This window comes from Bos mutus, chromosome 14 (assembly GCF_027580195.1).
Source record: "Bos mutus isolate GX-2022 chromosome 14, NWIPB_WYAK_1.1, whole genome shotgun sequence".
NCBI lineage: Eukaryota > Metazoa > Chordata > Mammalia > Artiodactyla > Bovidae > Bos > Bos mutus.
Genome location: NC_091630.1, coordinates 61,435,093 through 61,448,557, shown reverse-complemented (window position 1 = coordinate 61,448,557; position 13,465 = coordinate 61,435,093). Strand labels below are relative to the sequence as shown.

General features: G+C 38.5%; 1 protein-coding gene across 1 annotated transcript in view; it reads left to right on the top strand.

Moving 5' to 3' along the window:
• The window catches only part of SNTG1 (syntrophin gamma 1), a 138,978-nt gene extending 129,792 nt beyond the window's left edge, over nt 1-9,186 (top strand). The window contains exon 18 of the mRNA XM_070382795.1: nt 9,028-9,186. Coding sequence (XP_070238896.1) covers nt 9,028-9,186 — 159 coding nt within the window. The remainder of the gene's footprint in view (nt 1-9,027) is intronic.
• Nucleotides 9,187-13,465: the final 4,279 nt, after the last annotated feature.

Genomic DNA, 13,465 nt, shown 5'->3' with positions numbered 1-13,465 from the left:
GGACTGCAGGACTCCAGGCTTCCCTGTCCTCCACTACCTCTCAGAGTTTGCTCAAATTATACAAGATTAATAGAGACCTTGGAGAAGGCAATGACACCCCACTCCAGTACTCTTGCCTGGAAAATCCCACGGATGGAGGAGCCTGGTAGGCTGCAGTCCATGGGGTCGCTAAGAGTCAGACACAACTGAGCGACTTCACTTTCACTTTTCACCTTCATGCATTGGAGAAGGAAATGGCAACCCACTCCAGTGTTCTTGCCTGGAGAATCCCAGGGACGGGGGAGCCTGATGGGCTGCCGTCTATGGGGTCGCACAGAGTCAGGCACGACTGAAGCACATATCTATCTATCTATCTAATAGAGACCTAATGAGTAATGCGGTGATGGTAGGTAATGATATGAAATACTTGACATTTGCAGCAAGGATAGGTAGTCAGTAAAGCACCCCTAGCATCCACTCTAGTAGTTACAGAGGTTGTGGTATATGAATTAGTTTGACTGTGGTGTGCTTTTTACAGTGCATACATTTATCAGAACATCAACTCATGCACCTTAAACACATAGGTTTATATGTCTAAGATATCATCAAAAAGCTGTATTAAAAAAAACTGATGAAATGGTTTAGTAAAGGGACTCAGTTCTTGCTATATGTGATAAGACAACAGCTTTAAATAAGACATACTCTCATAGTATATAATATATCCCAGGTTACAAGGCAAATACATTAAAGCCAGAGCTTATTTCTTATTTCACAAGAGATATTGTTTGTTTGGGGAATGTGATTGAGTTGCTGTGCATATTACAAGTTTAAAAGTTCTAAATAGTATTTAAATTTTCATTGTGAAAAGTCTTAGAAATACTTAAAAAGGACAAGAGTTGGGGAAATATACTTTATTTTTTGTTTTTGTTGTTTTATGGCTATACAAAGACAATGTTATAATACCAAAACTGGTTATATTTTTTTCTCTGAAAGTAGAAATTCATAAATTCTCACTTCATTACTCAGAAAGCTTAGTAAATTTGCCATCAGTTTTTCAAAGCCTCATTAAACTTCCCAGAACTTTCCTAGTAGAACAAAGGGGTTCTGTTGAAGTCATGAGCAATATTGCAGTAATTTGATAATTAATTTAAAAGCTCATTTTATTGTTCCTGGGTACTTTTTTTAAAGTGCTGTTTTTATGATGTTAGTATAGATACTAATTCATCAAGGGTTACCAGCATATTCTCATTGTTGGCCATTAGTAAACTTCCTAGGTTAAAAAAAAATACATATATGTATATATATTTGCTTACTATTTTTAACATTTCATTATTATTTTTATGTGTATCTACTTTTAAGTTATAATTTGATATAACACAAGAAGTCAGGGAATCCCCAGACTTCAAAATAGTCTGCCTTCTAAAGGCACTGCTGTCGCTTTATTCATTGAAATTCATGACCATCCCTGTAGGGAAACACTGTTAAAATCTTTCATAAACTAGTGTATACAGCATATTAATCCTAAATTACTGGATTTAACATGTGGCAGCCAAGGTAGTACTTTTTGTATAATAAGAGAAGGAAAAAGAAAATTGCTTTTTTATTTAGTGGAACAGAGCAGAATTTGGAAAACACCTCTAAACAGACATTTTCCCCAAAATCCTTCCTGCCCCCAATCTCCATGGTCTCAGAGACATCAAGTGGCCCCAAGAGAACTTCCCACATAATATAAGGTTTAGTGAGGCTTAAATCAGAAATTGAGGATTGAATCCCAGTAATGCTACTTACCAGCTCTTCTCTATAAATCTTCATTTTCTGATTATAAATTGTGGATAAAAGTGTCTGCCCAAAAGGATTACTCTCAGGATGAAATGTTCCCTGCTTTGCAGGTAAGGATTGAGTATACAACACGATGAAGGGAACACTTTGTATGCTGAGTCAGCACCTGCCAGATCAGATCAGATCAGATCAGTCGCTCTTTGCGACCCCATGAATCGCAGCACGCCAGGCCTCCCTGACCATCACCAACTCCTGGAGTTCATTGAGACTCACGTCCATCGAGTCAGTGATGCCATCCAGCCATCTCATCCTCTGTCGTCCCCTTCTCCTCTTGCCCCCAGTCCCTCCCAGCATCAGAGTCTTTTCCAATGAGTCAACTCTTCGCACGAGGTGGCCAAACTACTGGAGTTTCAGCTTTAGCATCCTTCCAAAGAAATCCCAGGGCTGATCTCCTTCAGAATGGACTGGTTGGATCTCCTTGCAGTCCAAGGGACTGTCAAGAGTCTTCTCCAACACCACAGTTCAAAAGCATCAATTCTTCGACGCTCAGCCTTCTTCACAGTCCAACTCTCACATCCATACGTGATCACAGGAAAAACCATAACCTTGACTAGACGAACCTTTGTTGGCAAAGTAATATCTCTGCTTTTGAATATGCTATCTAGGTTGGTCATAACTTTCCTTCCAAGGAGTAAGCGTCTTTTAATTTCATGGCTGCAGTCACCATCTGTAGTGATTTTGGAGCCCCAAAAAATAAAGTCTGACACTGTTTCCACTTTTTCCCCATCTATTTGCCATGAAGTGATGAAACCAGATGCCACGATCTTCATTTTCTGAATGTTGAGCTTTAAGCCAACTTTTTCACTCTCTTCTTTCACTTTCATCAAGAGGCTTTTGAGTTCCTCTTCACTTTCTGCCATAAGGGTGGTGTCATCTGCATATCTGAGGTTATTGATATTTCTCACAGCAATCTTGATTCCAGCTTGTGTTTCTTCTAGTCCAGTGTTTCTCATGATGTACTCTGCATAGAAGTTAAATAAACAGGGTGACAATATACAGCCTTGATGAACTCCTTTTCCTATTTGGAACCAGTCTGTTGTTCCATGTCCAGTTCTAACTGTTGCTTCCTGACCTGCATACAAATTTCTCGAGGCAGATCAGGTGGTCTGGTATTCCCATCTCTTTCAGAATTTTCCACAGTTTGTTGTGATCCACACAGTCAAAGGCTTTGGCATAGTCAATAAAGCAGAAATAGATGCTTTTCTGGAACTCACTTGCTTTTTCAATGATCCAGCAGATGTTGGCAATTTGATCTCTGGTTCCTCTGCCTTTTCTAAAACCAGCTTGAACATCAGGAAGTTCACGGTTCACATATTGTTGAAGCCTGGCTTGGAGAATTTTGAGCATTACTTTACTAGCATGTGAGATGAGTGCAATTGTGCAATAGTTTGAGCATTCTTTGGCATTACCTTTCTTCGAGATTGGAATGAAAACTGACCTTTTCCAGTCCTGTGGCCACTGCTGAGTTTTCCAAATTTGCTGGCATATTGAGTGCAGCACTTTCACAGCATCATCTTTCAGGATTTGGAATAGCTCAACTGGAATTCCATCACCTTCACTAGCTTTGTTCGTAGTGATGCTTTCTAAGGCCCACTTGACTTCACATTCCAGGATGTCTGGCTCTAGGTCAGTGATCACACCATCGTGATTATCTGGGTCATGAAGATCTTTTTTGTACAGTTCTTCTGTGTATCCTTGCCATCTCTTCTTAATATCTTCTGCTTCTGTTAGGTCCATACCATTTCTGTCCTTTATCGAGCCCATCTTTGCATGAAATGTTCCTTTGGTATCTCTGATTTTCTTGAAGAGATCCCTAGTCTTTCCCATTCTGTTGTTTTCCTCTATTTCTTTGCATTGATCGCTGAAGAAGGCTTTCTTATCTCTCCTTGCTATTCTTTGGAACTCTGCATTCAGATGCTTATATCTTTCCTTTTCTCCTTTGCTTTTCGCTTCTCTTCTTTTCACAGCTATTTGTAAGGCCTCCCCAGACAGCCATTTTGCTTTTTTGCATTTCTTTTCCATGGGGATGGTCTTGATCCCTGTCTCCTGTACAATGTTACAGACCTCATTCCATAGTTCATCAGGCACTCTATCTATCAGATCTAGGCCCTTAAATCTATTTCTCACTTCCACTGTATAATCATAAGGGATTTGATTTAGGGCATACCTGAATGGTCTAGTGGTTTTCCCTACTTTCTTCAATTTAAGTCTGAATTTGGCAATAAGTTGTTCATGGTCTGAGCCACAGCTCAGCTTCTGGTCTTGTTTTTGTTGACTGTATAGAGCTTCTCCATCTCTGGCTGCAAAGAATAAAATCAATCTGATTTCGGTGTTGACCATCTGGTGATGTCCATGTGTAGAGTCTTCTCTTGTGTTGTTGGAAGAGGGTGTTTGTTATGACCAGTGAATTTTCTTGGCAAAACTCTATTAGTCTTTGCCCTGCTTCATTCCATATTCCAAGGCCAAATTTACCTGTTACTCCAGGTGTTTCTTGACTTCCTACTTTTGCATTCCAGTTCCCTATAATGAAAAGGACATCTTTTTTGGGTGTTAGTTCTAAAAGGTCTTGTAGGTCTTCATAGAACCGTTCAACTTCAGCTTCTTCAGCATTACTGGTTGGGTCATAGACTTGGATTACTGTGATATTGAATGGTTTGCCTTGGAAACGAACAGAGATCATTCTGTCATTTGTGAGATTGCATCCAAGTACTGCATTTTGGACTCTTTTGTTGACCATGATGACCACTCCATTTCTTCTGAGGGATTCCTGCCCGCAGTAGTAGATATAATGGTCATCTGAGTTAAATTCACCCATTCCAGTCCATTTCAGTTCGCTGATTCCTAGAATGTCGACATTGCGTCTTGCCATCTCTTGTTTGACCACTTCCAACTTGCCTTGATTCATGGACCTGACATTCCAGGTTGCTATGCAATATTGCTCTTTACAGCATTGGAACTTGCTTCTATCACCAGTCACATCCACAGCTGGGTATTGTTTTTGCTTTAGCTCCATCCCTTCATTCTTTCTGGAGTTATTTCTCCACTGATCTCCAATAGCATATTGGGCACCTACTGACCTGGGGAGTTTCTCTTTCAGCAGAGACCCTACTAAAGAATGCATGATGTGCTGAAGTCTGTCTTTCAGAAGATAATGACTCATCGTCTAAGCAGATTCCTATTTGGCATTTGGAGGGCTCATGAACTAGGAAGTTTAATATTCACAAAGCCAAACCCAGGAAGGACTGGGGCCGACAACCGTCCTCTGTGTAGAAAGTGAAAGATCAGCTTCCTAGCTAGCCTGTTGCTCAGTTTCTCACTCTTTCTGGCATCCGGAACCAGAGGTTTTCTAGAACTCTCCTCTCATTGTGGACTCCCAGAGCCCCAGCTGTTTAGATTCTAGAGAAGAAAAGTGAGGATGGGGCGGCTCCTGCTTGTAATGAGGTCCTTTATCAAAGCAGTTTGGTGCCTCATACAGCAGTAGACACTAGAGCAGCTGGGAGTGAATGGGGATGGAGGTGGGGATGAGGTATGTGTGTTTGTGTGTGTGTGAACATGCATGCATGTGTGTGATTTCCATACAACTGACTTTATCCAAAATCATAGTGTAGAAGAAACTGGAGTGGCTGGAAGTAAATGTGGAGAATGAGTCAAGTGTGTGTGTGTGAGATTTACATACCTCTGATCTTACCTAAAACTTTATTTCAAACGCTTGATTGGAGCAGGGAAATGAATACATGAAGGAGAACTCTGCATTGGATACTCGTCTTCCTTGAAAAGAGCTCTTAAGTTCCTGGGAATCCCCAAGGGTTCTGAGTCATGTTTATTTCTCACTGAGAATGTTTCCTCCTTGTGCATAATTTATTTTCAAGCCTCTTATATTCTTCATAGGGATATTGAATTTTGTTTACCCACATATGTTAAGAATCCCAACTTCTTTTAATCTAGTAAACTAGAAAACTTAACCTGGTATTTTTTAGGTAAAACATATATTAACTGCCTCCAAAGTAAGCAACTGTCAGAGGGAACATGTCGAGGGTGTGATTTTTTTTTTCCTTTTTCCCCAAAGTCACCAGTCACCTATAGAAGAAATGGAATTGCATTTTGATTTAATATAAGTAAAAACATTTGAAAATCAAAATTTTAAGAATAAAGATATACTTGAAAGTTTTTCTAAGGAGGCAAAGTAACTCAAAATAATCAGGTATGGTGTTATCTTCTCATTATAAAAAAAAATCAAAATTGCAAAAATCATGAAAGCATTTGAAAATGGAAAAAAAAATAAAGTGAATTTTGACCCCCCTGGAACAATTTGCTTATGAAAATGGTAATTACCCTGGTAAAGCCCATTTGCAGTGCTTATCAGTACTCGATGTAACACAAACCTTGTTCAGTGAGGTATGTGCTGAAAACAGTTGGCAGCAATTTTTGTAAGACTGCAGCTGCCTGAGCTGGTGAAACCAGCTGCAACAGCTGTGCAGTGGTGTCTCATGTGGGCTTGGTTTGCATGTCTCTGATGTCACTGATGCTGATCATTTCTGACGATGCTGATCATCCTTTCGTGTACCTGCTGGCCATCTACACATCTTATCTGAGAGAAATGTCTATTCATATCGTCTGCCCAGTTTTTAATCAGAGTGTGTTGTGTTTTTTGCTGTTGAGTTACATGAATTCTTTATATTTTTGGATATTATGCCCTCACCAGATAATTTGCAAATCCTTCCTCAGTTATTCATCAAATATCTTGAAATCGTCCTTGACTCGAGTTTACTTTCAATCCCCCACATTTTTTAGTTGAAAAACTTTACAACTTCCTTTTTATCTTTAAATCATATTCCCACAGAGTTTATCAACAGTGTACCCAAATTATCATTTTAAGACTTAATACTAATTCTTGTCACTCTATGCCCAGAAATCTCCAGTGGCTTTCTGTGTCGCTTGGAGTAAAGCTCATAAGGGGCTGGAATGCCCTGCATTATTCCTCAACCTCATTTCTTGACCTATTGTTGTTTTGTTAGTTACTAAGTTGTATCTGACTCTTTCGTGACCCCATGGGCTGTAGCCCTCCAGGCTCCTAAGTCCATGGGATTTCCCAGGCAAGAAGAATACTGGAGTGAGTTGCCATTCCCTTCTCCCCAGGATCTTCCCCACCCAGGGATCGAACCCACATCTCCTGTGTCTCCTGCATTGGCAGGTGGATTCTTTACCACTGAGCTGCCTGGGATGCCCCCATTATTCACTCATTTCATTCCATCCCTGTGCCAACAGCCCCTGGCTTTTCCTCAAGCTCTCCTAGACTATCTCCATCTCAGGGCCTCTGAAATTGACTTCTGCCTCAAGTGTTTCTCTCACAAACATCCAGATGGTTTACTTCTTTATCTCTTGAGGTTTTGCCTTCATGACGACATGGACTTCCCATCCCACAGCCCCTCCTACACTCTGCTCTTGTCCATGCTTTATTTTCTTGACTGTACTTATCACTACATCCAGAAATATTAATTTGTTTATGCTCTTCCATGTTGTATCCTGCTCGAGACTGTAACTCCCAGGAGGACATTTTTCTGTCTGCATTGCTTATGACTCTGTCTTTTCAACAAGGAAAAGACCTGATGCATAGTAAACCCTCAATAAATATTCATTGAGTGAATGATTACATTTTGAGGAGAGTTATGCTTAGGGAGATTCATGGGCTCCAGAAGAGCTCTGTTCCAAGGAGATGGTAAATGGCTCAATGAACATCATCTGTGGATGCTCAGTAGATAGGTGGACCTGAAAGTCTAGAATTTACATTGGAAATGAGGAAAAGAGTGTTACTTGTGTATATAGCAATGCAAATCAAAGCCTTAGGAGTAGATGTAATGGTGAAAGATGACCACTGAGCTGAGGAAAGATGAGTTGATGTTGGAATCAAAGGCTAAACTTAAGCACATCTCTGCCTCCTGCTTTTTCTTCTGATTGCCTTTAATTTCTTGCCCACCCAACAGCTGAAAATAGGTGTAAAAATTTTAAAGTGCCGACTACATCAAATCGTTGACATATTCTTGACAAGGTATGAAAATACTAATCATTCCGAAATGTCTTCATATTTAGATTATTTATTTTTCTGACAACCAAGCTATAATCTCCAGTTTAACAGAGATGCGGCAGATATATTTTTGAGAAAAAATTACTTGTATTTTTGCCCAGTTGCAACATTCAACAGTATTCTCCCTTTTACCAAGAGTACAGAAAGCACACCTCATGTTTTCCAAAGCCTTCCCACCTTTTTATACCTAGTGGATTTATACAAGTTGACACTGAACGTATTCAAAACCTGTGTGTAAAATGAGCTGGCTGCACAGAGAATGAAGGGGCTCTTTTGTGGACTGAATTGTGACCAGAGGAAACCTGCTGTATGACCAGTAACACCTCACAGTGACATGAGGCAGGTTACTAAAAATAAGGCTCCTGAAATCATAATGGCCGAAAAACTAAGATCACTTTTAGGTGGAGTCATTTTAGAAACTTAAAATACTTAAACTAGAGCTCTGGTGTTTTAATACTTAGCATCAGATACTAAGAACTCCCAACGTCATGAAGGGAATTACTTGGACCGCATAGCTATCTCTCCTACATTGCATTGATTTAACAACCAAGTATGATCATCAAAACTAATTAAATTTAAAATGAGCACACACATTATATTTCAGAAGTGAACCGTTTGGCTTATAGCATAGAAAATACTCATATCCCTTGCTTCAGTATTTCATATTCATTGTCCAACAGCAAATAGCAACTGATTCTAGAGAATAGTGAAGAGTACTTGTTAATCATTCTAATCCAAACTCTTCATTTGAATTGTCTCTAAAGAGATAAAAATACTTTTAAATCTACTGCTTCTCTTTGTTTACACTTTATCAAGAGTAAAATTTTAATCTGGCTAAGTATATTTCTGTGCAGCATTGATCAATGTTGAAAAGACTCTCCTGGGTGATAATCATGTTAAGTCCTTCCAGCTCCTGGAGCACTGTATTTTGAAATAAACCTTCATTTGAAATTAACATATGAAACAAAAGTGCCAACAGTTTCCATAGGTTAGATATCTTCGATTCTAGTTGAGTTTATTGCACTTTAAAGAGAAGGTCTAGCTGTTATCTATTAGCGTGGTATGTTTCATTTATCTCAAGGAAATTGATTTTTATTTTGTGTGACTCATCTCTCTGTCCCTTTCAGGAGCTGGAGTTTTCGAATCTCTTTGCTGTTCTCCACTGCATTCATTCCTTCTTCGCTGCCAAAGTGGCTTGTTTGGACCCTCTGTTTCTAGGCAGTCAGGCTGCTGCCTCTGCGGCTTCCAGCTCCGGAGTACCGAGCAAAGCCAAGTACATGACCTGACAGCCTGAGCTCAGCCTCCCTCTCATCTTGACTTGTAAACAGAATGACCTTACTCATCGCTGCAGACAATGGAGAAGCCATCACATCCCCAAGTTAGCAGTGAAGCCAAGTGGAAATCTGAGCAGAGAAGATCAGACGGATCCCCAAAGCATTGCAGTTCGAAGGTCTCGAGGGATCGTCCTAAATGAGCGGGACGACTTGCTCTTCTTCGTTGGGTCAGGACCGCTGCGTTGTTTTCATTGAAAGGGAAGACGAACCGATGAATGACTCGAGTGTGTAAATAATATAAAAATTGTAAGCTACCTATAAATAAAACACCCATTAAACAGTCACGTCTGTATTTTAGACTATTTTGTATGACAAATGCATGAAGGGCCTGATCAGGAACCAGTGCCCTGCTATTATGTGAGGAGCGACAGAAGAAGGCAGAGGCCCTGAGACCAGCGTGAAGACCCTTGTCCAAGAAGAGAGCACCTCAGCTCACTGGTGTGGATTTCTGCTTATAGCTTCAGCCCATGACTTGACAGTGGCACCCCAGTTTGTGTATGCTGTTGTAAATCATTGCTGAGAATTTCAAAAAGATCGTTACATTTGACCTACAATAGACACAATGTGAAATGGAATGTTTCTTCCTGGGGTCACTGACACCAAATGTTGTATTCACAGCCAGTGTTCCTTCAAAGATGCCAAAATGTGCTAATTTAGTGAGAAATGAAGGAAACACCCGTGAACCTCTTGTTCTTTCCTTCATTTAAGGAGATTTCTATTTTACCTGGAATTTATTATTAAATTAAAATTTCATAAATTTTCAGTGACCCCAAAACCTTTCATAGAGAAAATATCAATTCATGTGGTGTAAGAGATGGTTCCTTCTTGTATTCCTAACCCCACCTGGAGCTGGAGTTAATCCTGATGGGAAATGTCCCCAGGAGGTATTCTCAAATCTATTACTTTTGCTGGGTAGATAACATCATTGCATTTTAGTTAGAGCATATGAGAGAATAAGGTGAGATATGAAAATACAAGTTAAAACTTCTACATTATCATGTCATAAAAAGCAGTCATACAATGACAAGTTATGAATTATTGTAGGCATCTTGTCCTAGGAATGTAGGTATAAAGGGGTTGGAAATTTGAAAGCCCTGAAGTGCACACAGCTCAGATCCCAGGTGTTTGTATAACATTGTCTGTCCTACACCACAGCTGTGCTGAGATCATCTTTTAAACAACCAGCTCCCTATTAAGAAAAAATTAGTTTTTTTATTAGTACACATGTTCCCAACTCAGTCAAACTTGTTGCATACTTCCTTGTGAAGATGACCAAGTATATAATAAGGTGGACTAATTTTAAAAAGAAGGAAAAAAAATCTCTCAGGAAGGAAACATTATTTGTAAAAAGGACACATGAACATTATAATTAAAAATGAACATCAAGCTATTTCCATAATCATTATAAATTATTAATTCACTTTGATCAACTCTTAAGCACATTAAATTGAAAAGAAGTGAAGGTTCAGGATTGTAGCTGAGCAAGTGCTCAGTTTGATCTAGGAGTCCTTTTAAAAAGAACTGGGGAAACTGGACAAAATACAGTTTTAACATAATTTATTTTAGTTAGAGCATTTAAATTTAAATAAATTTAAATAATTTATTTTGACCATCTAACTAAATACATTTTCAGAACGGGAATATGGTGGCTCAGGAGGTAAGAATCTGCCTGCAATGTTCCATCCCTGGATCAAGAAGATCCCCTAGAGAAGGGAATGGCAACCAGTATTCTTGCTGGGAGAATGCCATGGACAGAGGAGCCTGGCAGGCTATATAGCCCAGAGGGTTGCAAAAAAAGTCGGATATAACTGAGCGACTAACATGGCATAATGGGGATATGACTATGGCATTATGGCTCACTGTTTTTTGATCAGATACAACAGTCATTCTAAAATTAGAAGCCACCAAAGACATACTTAGGAGGCCACCAGCTCAAGGTGGCGGGGTGTGGAGGATGGGCCCCTGCTTCAGGATCTGAGCAGAGAAGCCAGCTCATCACAGGACCTCTGTCATCACCTTGAGTGTGTGTTAGCCTGCCCCATATTGGGGTGACGTCCGTGCGTCCATAATGTGATGATCAGTCGGGCCACAGGCAATAGGAAATGGGCTACTCAACCTAAAGAAAGAGAAAGTTTGAAGCTTTCTACATGTATAACACAATCATTTAAAAATGTCAGATTTTGTAAAAACTCCATTCAAAAAAATAGCAAAAAAAGCAATTTAATTAAATGCCCTTTTTGTATGCCATAAAGCTCGTCTAGGCTGTGCTTATGTGTATGTAAAGGAAAAGGTGCACAATGAGATATGTGTGGGTATATGTCTCCTTGTATCACACACACACACACACACGTGTATATATAATAAAATGCTAAACAAATTCTATAGAAGAATATATTTCAAGTAAATATATTAATATACTTTAAATTTACATTGTAAATTGTAGGCTAAATTAAAATTTATGATAATACCATGTTGAGTTTATTTTTGATACTACTGGAAAACAAAACCCACAGGCCTAAATTGCTACTTAACGTGACTAGTAGAGAAGCCACCTATTACAAAAGTATTACTTTGATTTTCCTCAGTTAGCAAATAACATTTAACATATTTTTTCACTGTGCAATGATTAGACACTGAAATTTGTTATAACTTGGACTCCTTGAATGAGAAAACTTAGAAATAAACAAAAATATTCAGATTAATCTCTACTTCTCGTGTAATTTAGATTTAGATGCATGAGATTTTCTCCTTAAATCCTAGTTTATACTAGAGCCATTTTAACAGCAGAAAGCTTGATTATGTGTTAATCTCTCCAGTGCCTTGGTATATGTGTGTATGTGTGTGTGTGTACATACACAATATACATATATATACATATATGTATACATATGTGTGTATATAAATACATGCTAAAGTTCATGATGGTATACATTGTATAAGCTCAAAGGGAACATTACATTATACATACTTGGGTCAGAGAAAGGAGTTCAAATATCATTTGGCCTCTTTGCTAACTACTATAACAATGTATATTGCCTGATAAAGAGTCACAGTTCATTTAAGCTGAAGTATATTAAAGCAGGGACATTTGTAATTTGTTATATTGCAACAAGTATTTATTTCAAAGCTACTGTAATAGATAATGTAAGTGTAATGTGTACCCCAACATTTACCATCCAACACTATTTTTAAGGGAAAATAATAAGCGTGTCATTTCTTGCCCATTTTTCAGGCATGCACCAACTTAGAGTTTTAAAGCCTTTGATCACAAAACACATTCATCAAGAAGAAACAAGTCCTTGAAAATAAATGCCAACCCCATATTCACTATGTCAGCAGAGAGACTTTCCTTTGGGAACATTAAAGTTAGAGGTTTCCCTCGTTTTCAAAAACAAAACTTGTCATAAACTTTGTTTACATGGAATGCTGGGTTTGAGAAATGCTTGATTTATTACTGTGAAAAAGTATTCATCCTAATACAGATGTAGAATTACTGCTAGAAATCAGCAATGTGGAGAAGCTTTAAAAGCACAGGGGAGATCTTGTGCATAGCTCTTTAAGGTAAGTGTTAATGTTCTATAATATTAACACACGCTTCACACTGCTGTCCTGATGACTCTCCGTAAAGAATTACTTTATTCATTCCTCTAAAACTCTTGTTTATGATTTACTTTTATTGCCTAATACTTTAAAATTATAATTCACTTCTTTGCACATTTGAAGTTGCTTTTAAAGATAAATAGAATACTATAAATGTTATATATTTTATACATATTAAAACGCAATGAAAATACCAGAAGTATGAAATGTAAATATATTTATTTCATTTTTAATTGTTTTGGTGGATGTTTGTAAAATGTAAATTAATATCTGTGACAACAACTTGTCACTTTGTTCTTTAAGTTCATTAATGTACTACTAATAAAACTGTACCTTTTTTTAATGACGCACACAGGAAAATAAAAACATAATTTTTACTACATCTGTGTTTTCACTTCCTGGGTTTGATTTGTAGAGTTCACAGATGTTTAGAGCATATCCTTAGAAGACTTGGCTGCCATGAACAGGGCCGGTGGTGAGCTGCTTCCCTTGGGTGCATAACCCTAAGAACACAATTTCTGGCCCACCAGTATGAAATGGAGCAGAACCCTATGGCCCTTCCCTCCGTGTCTTTTGCCTGCCTTTCATCTGTGGAAACACTTTAGCCAAAGAATAAGTTTAATCAGAGAAG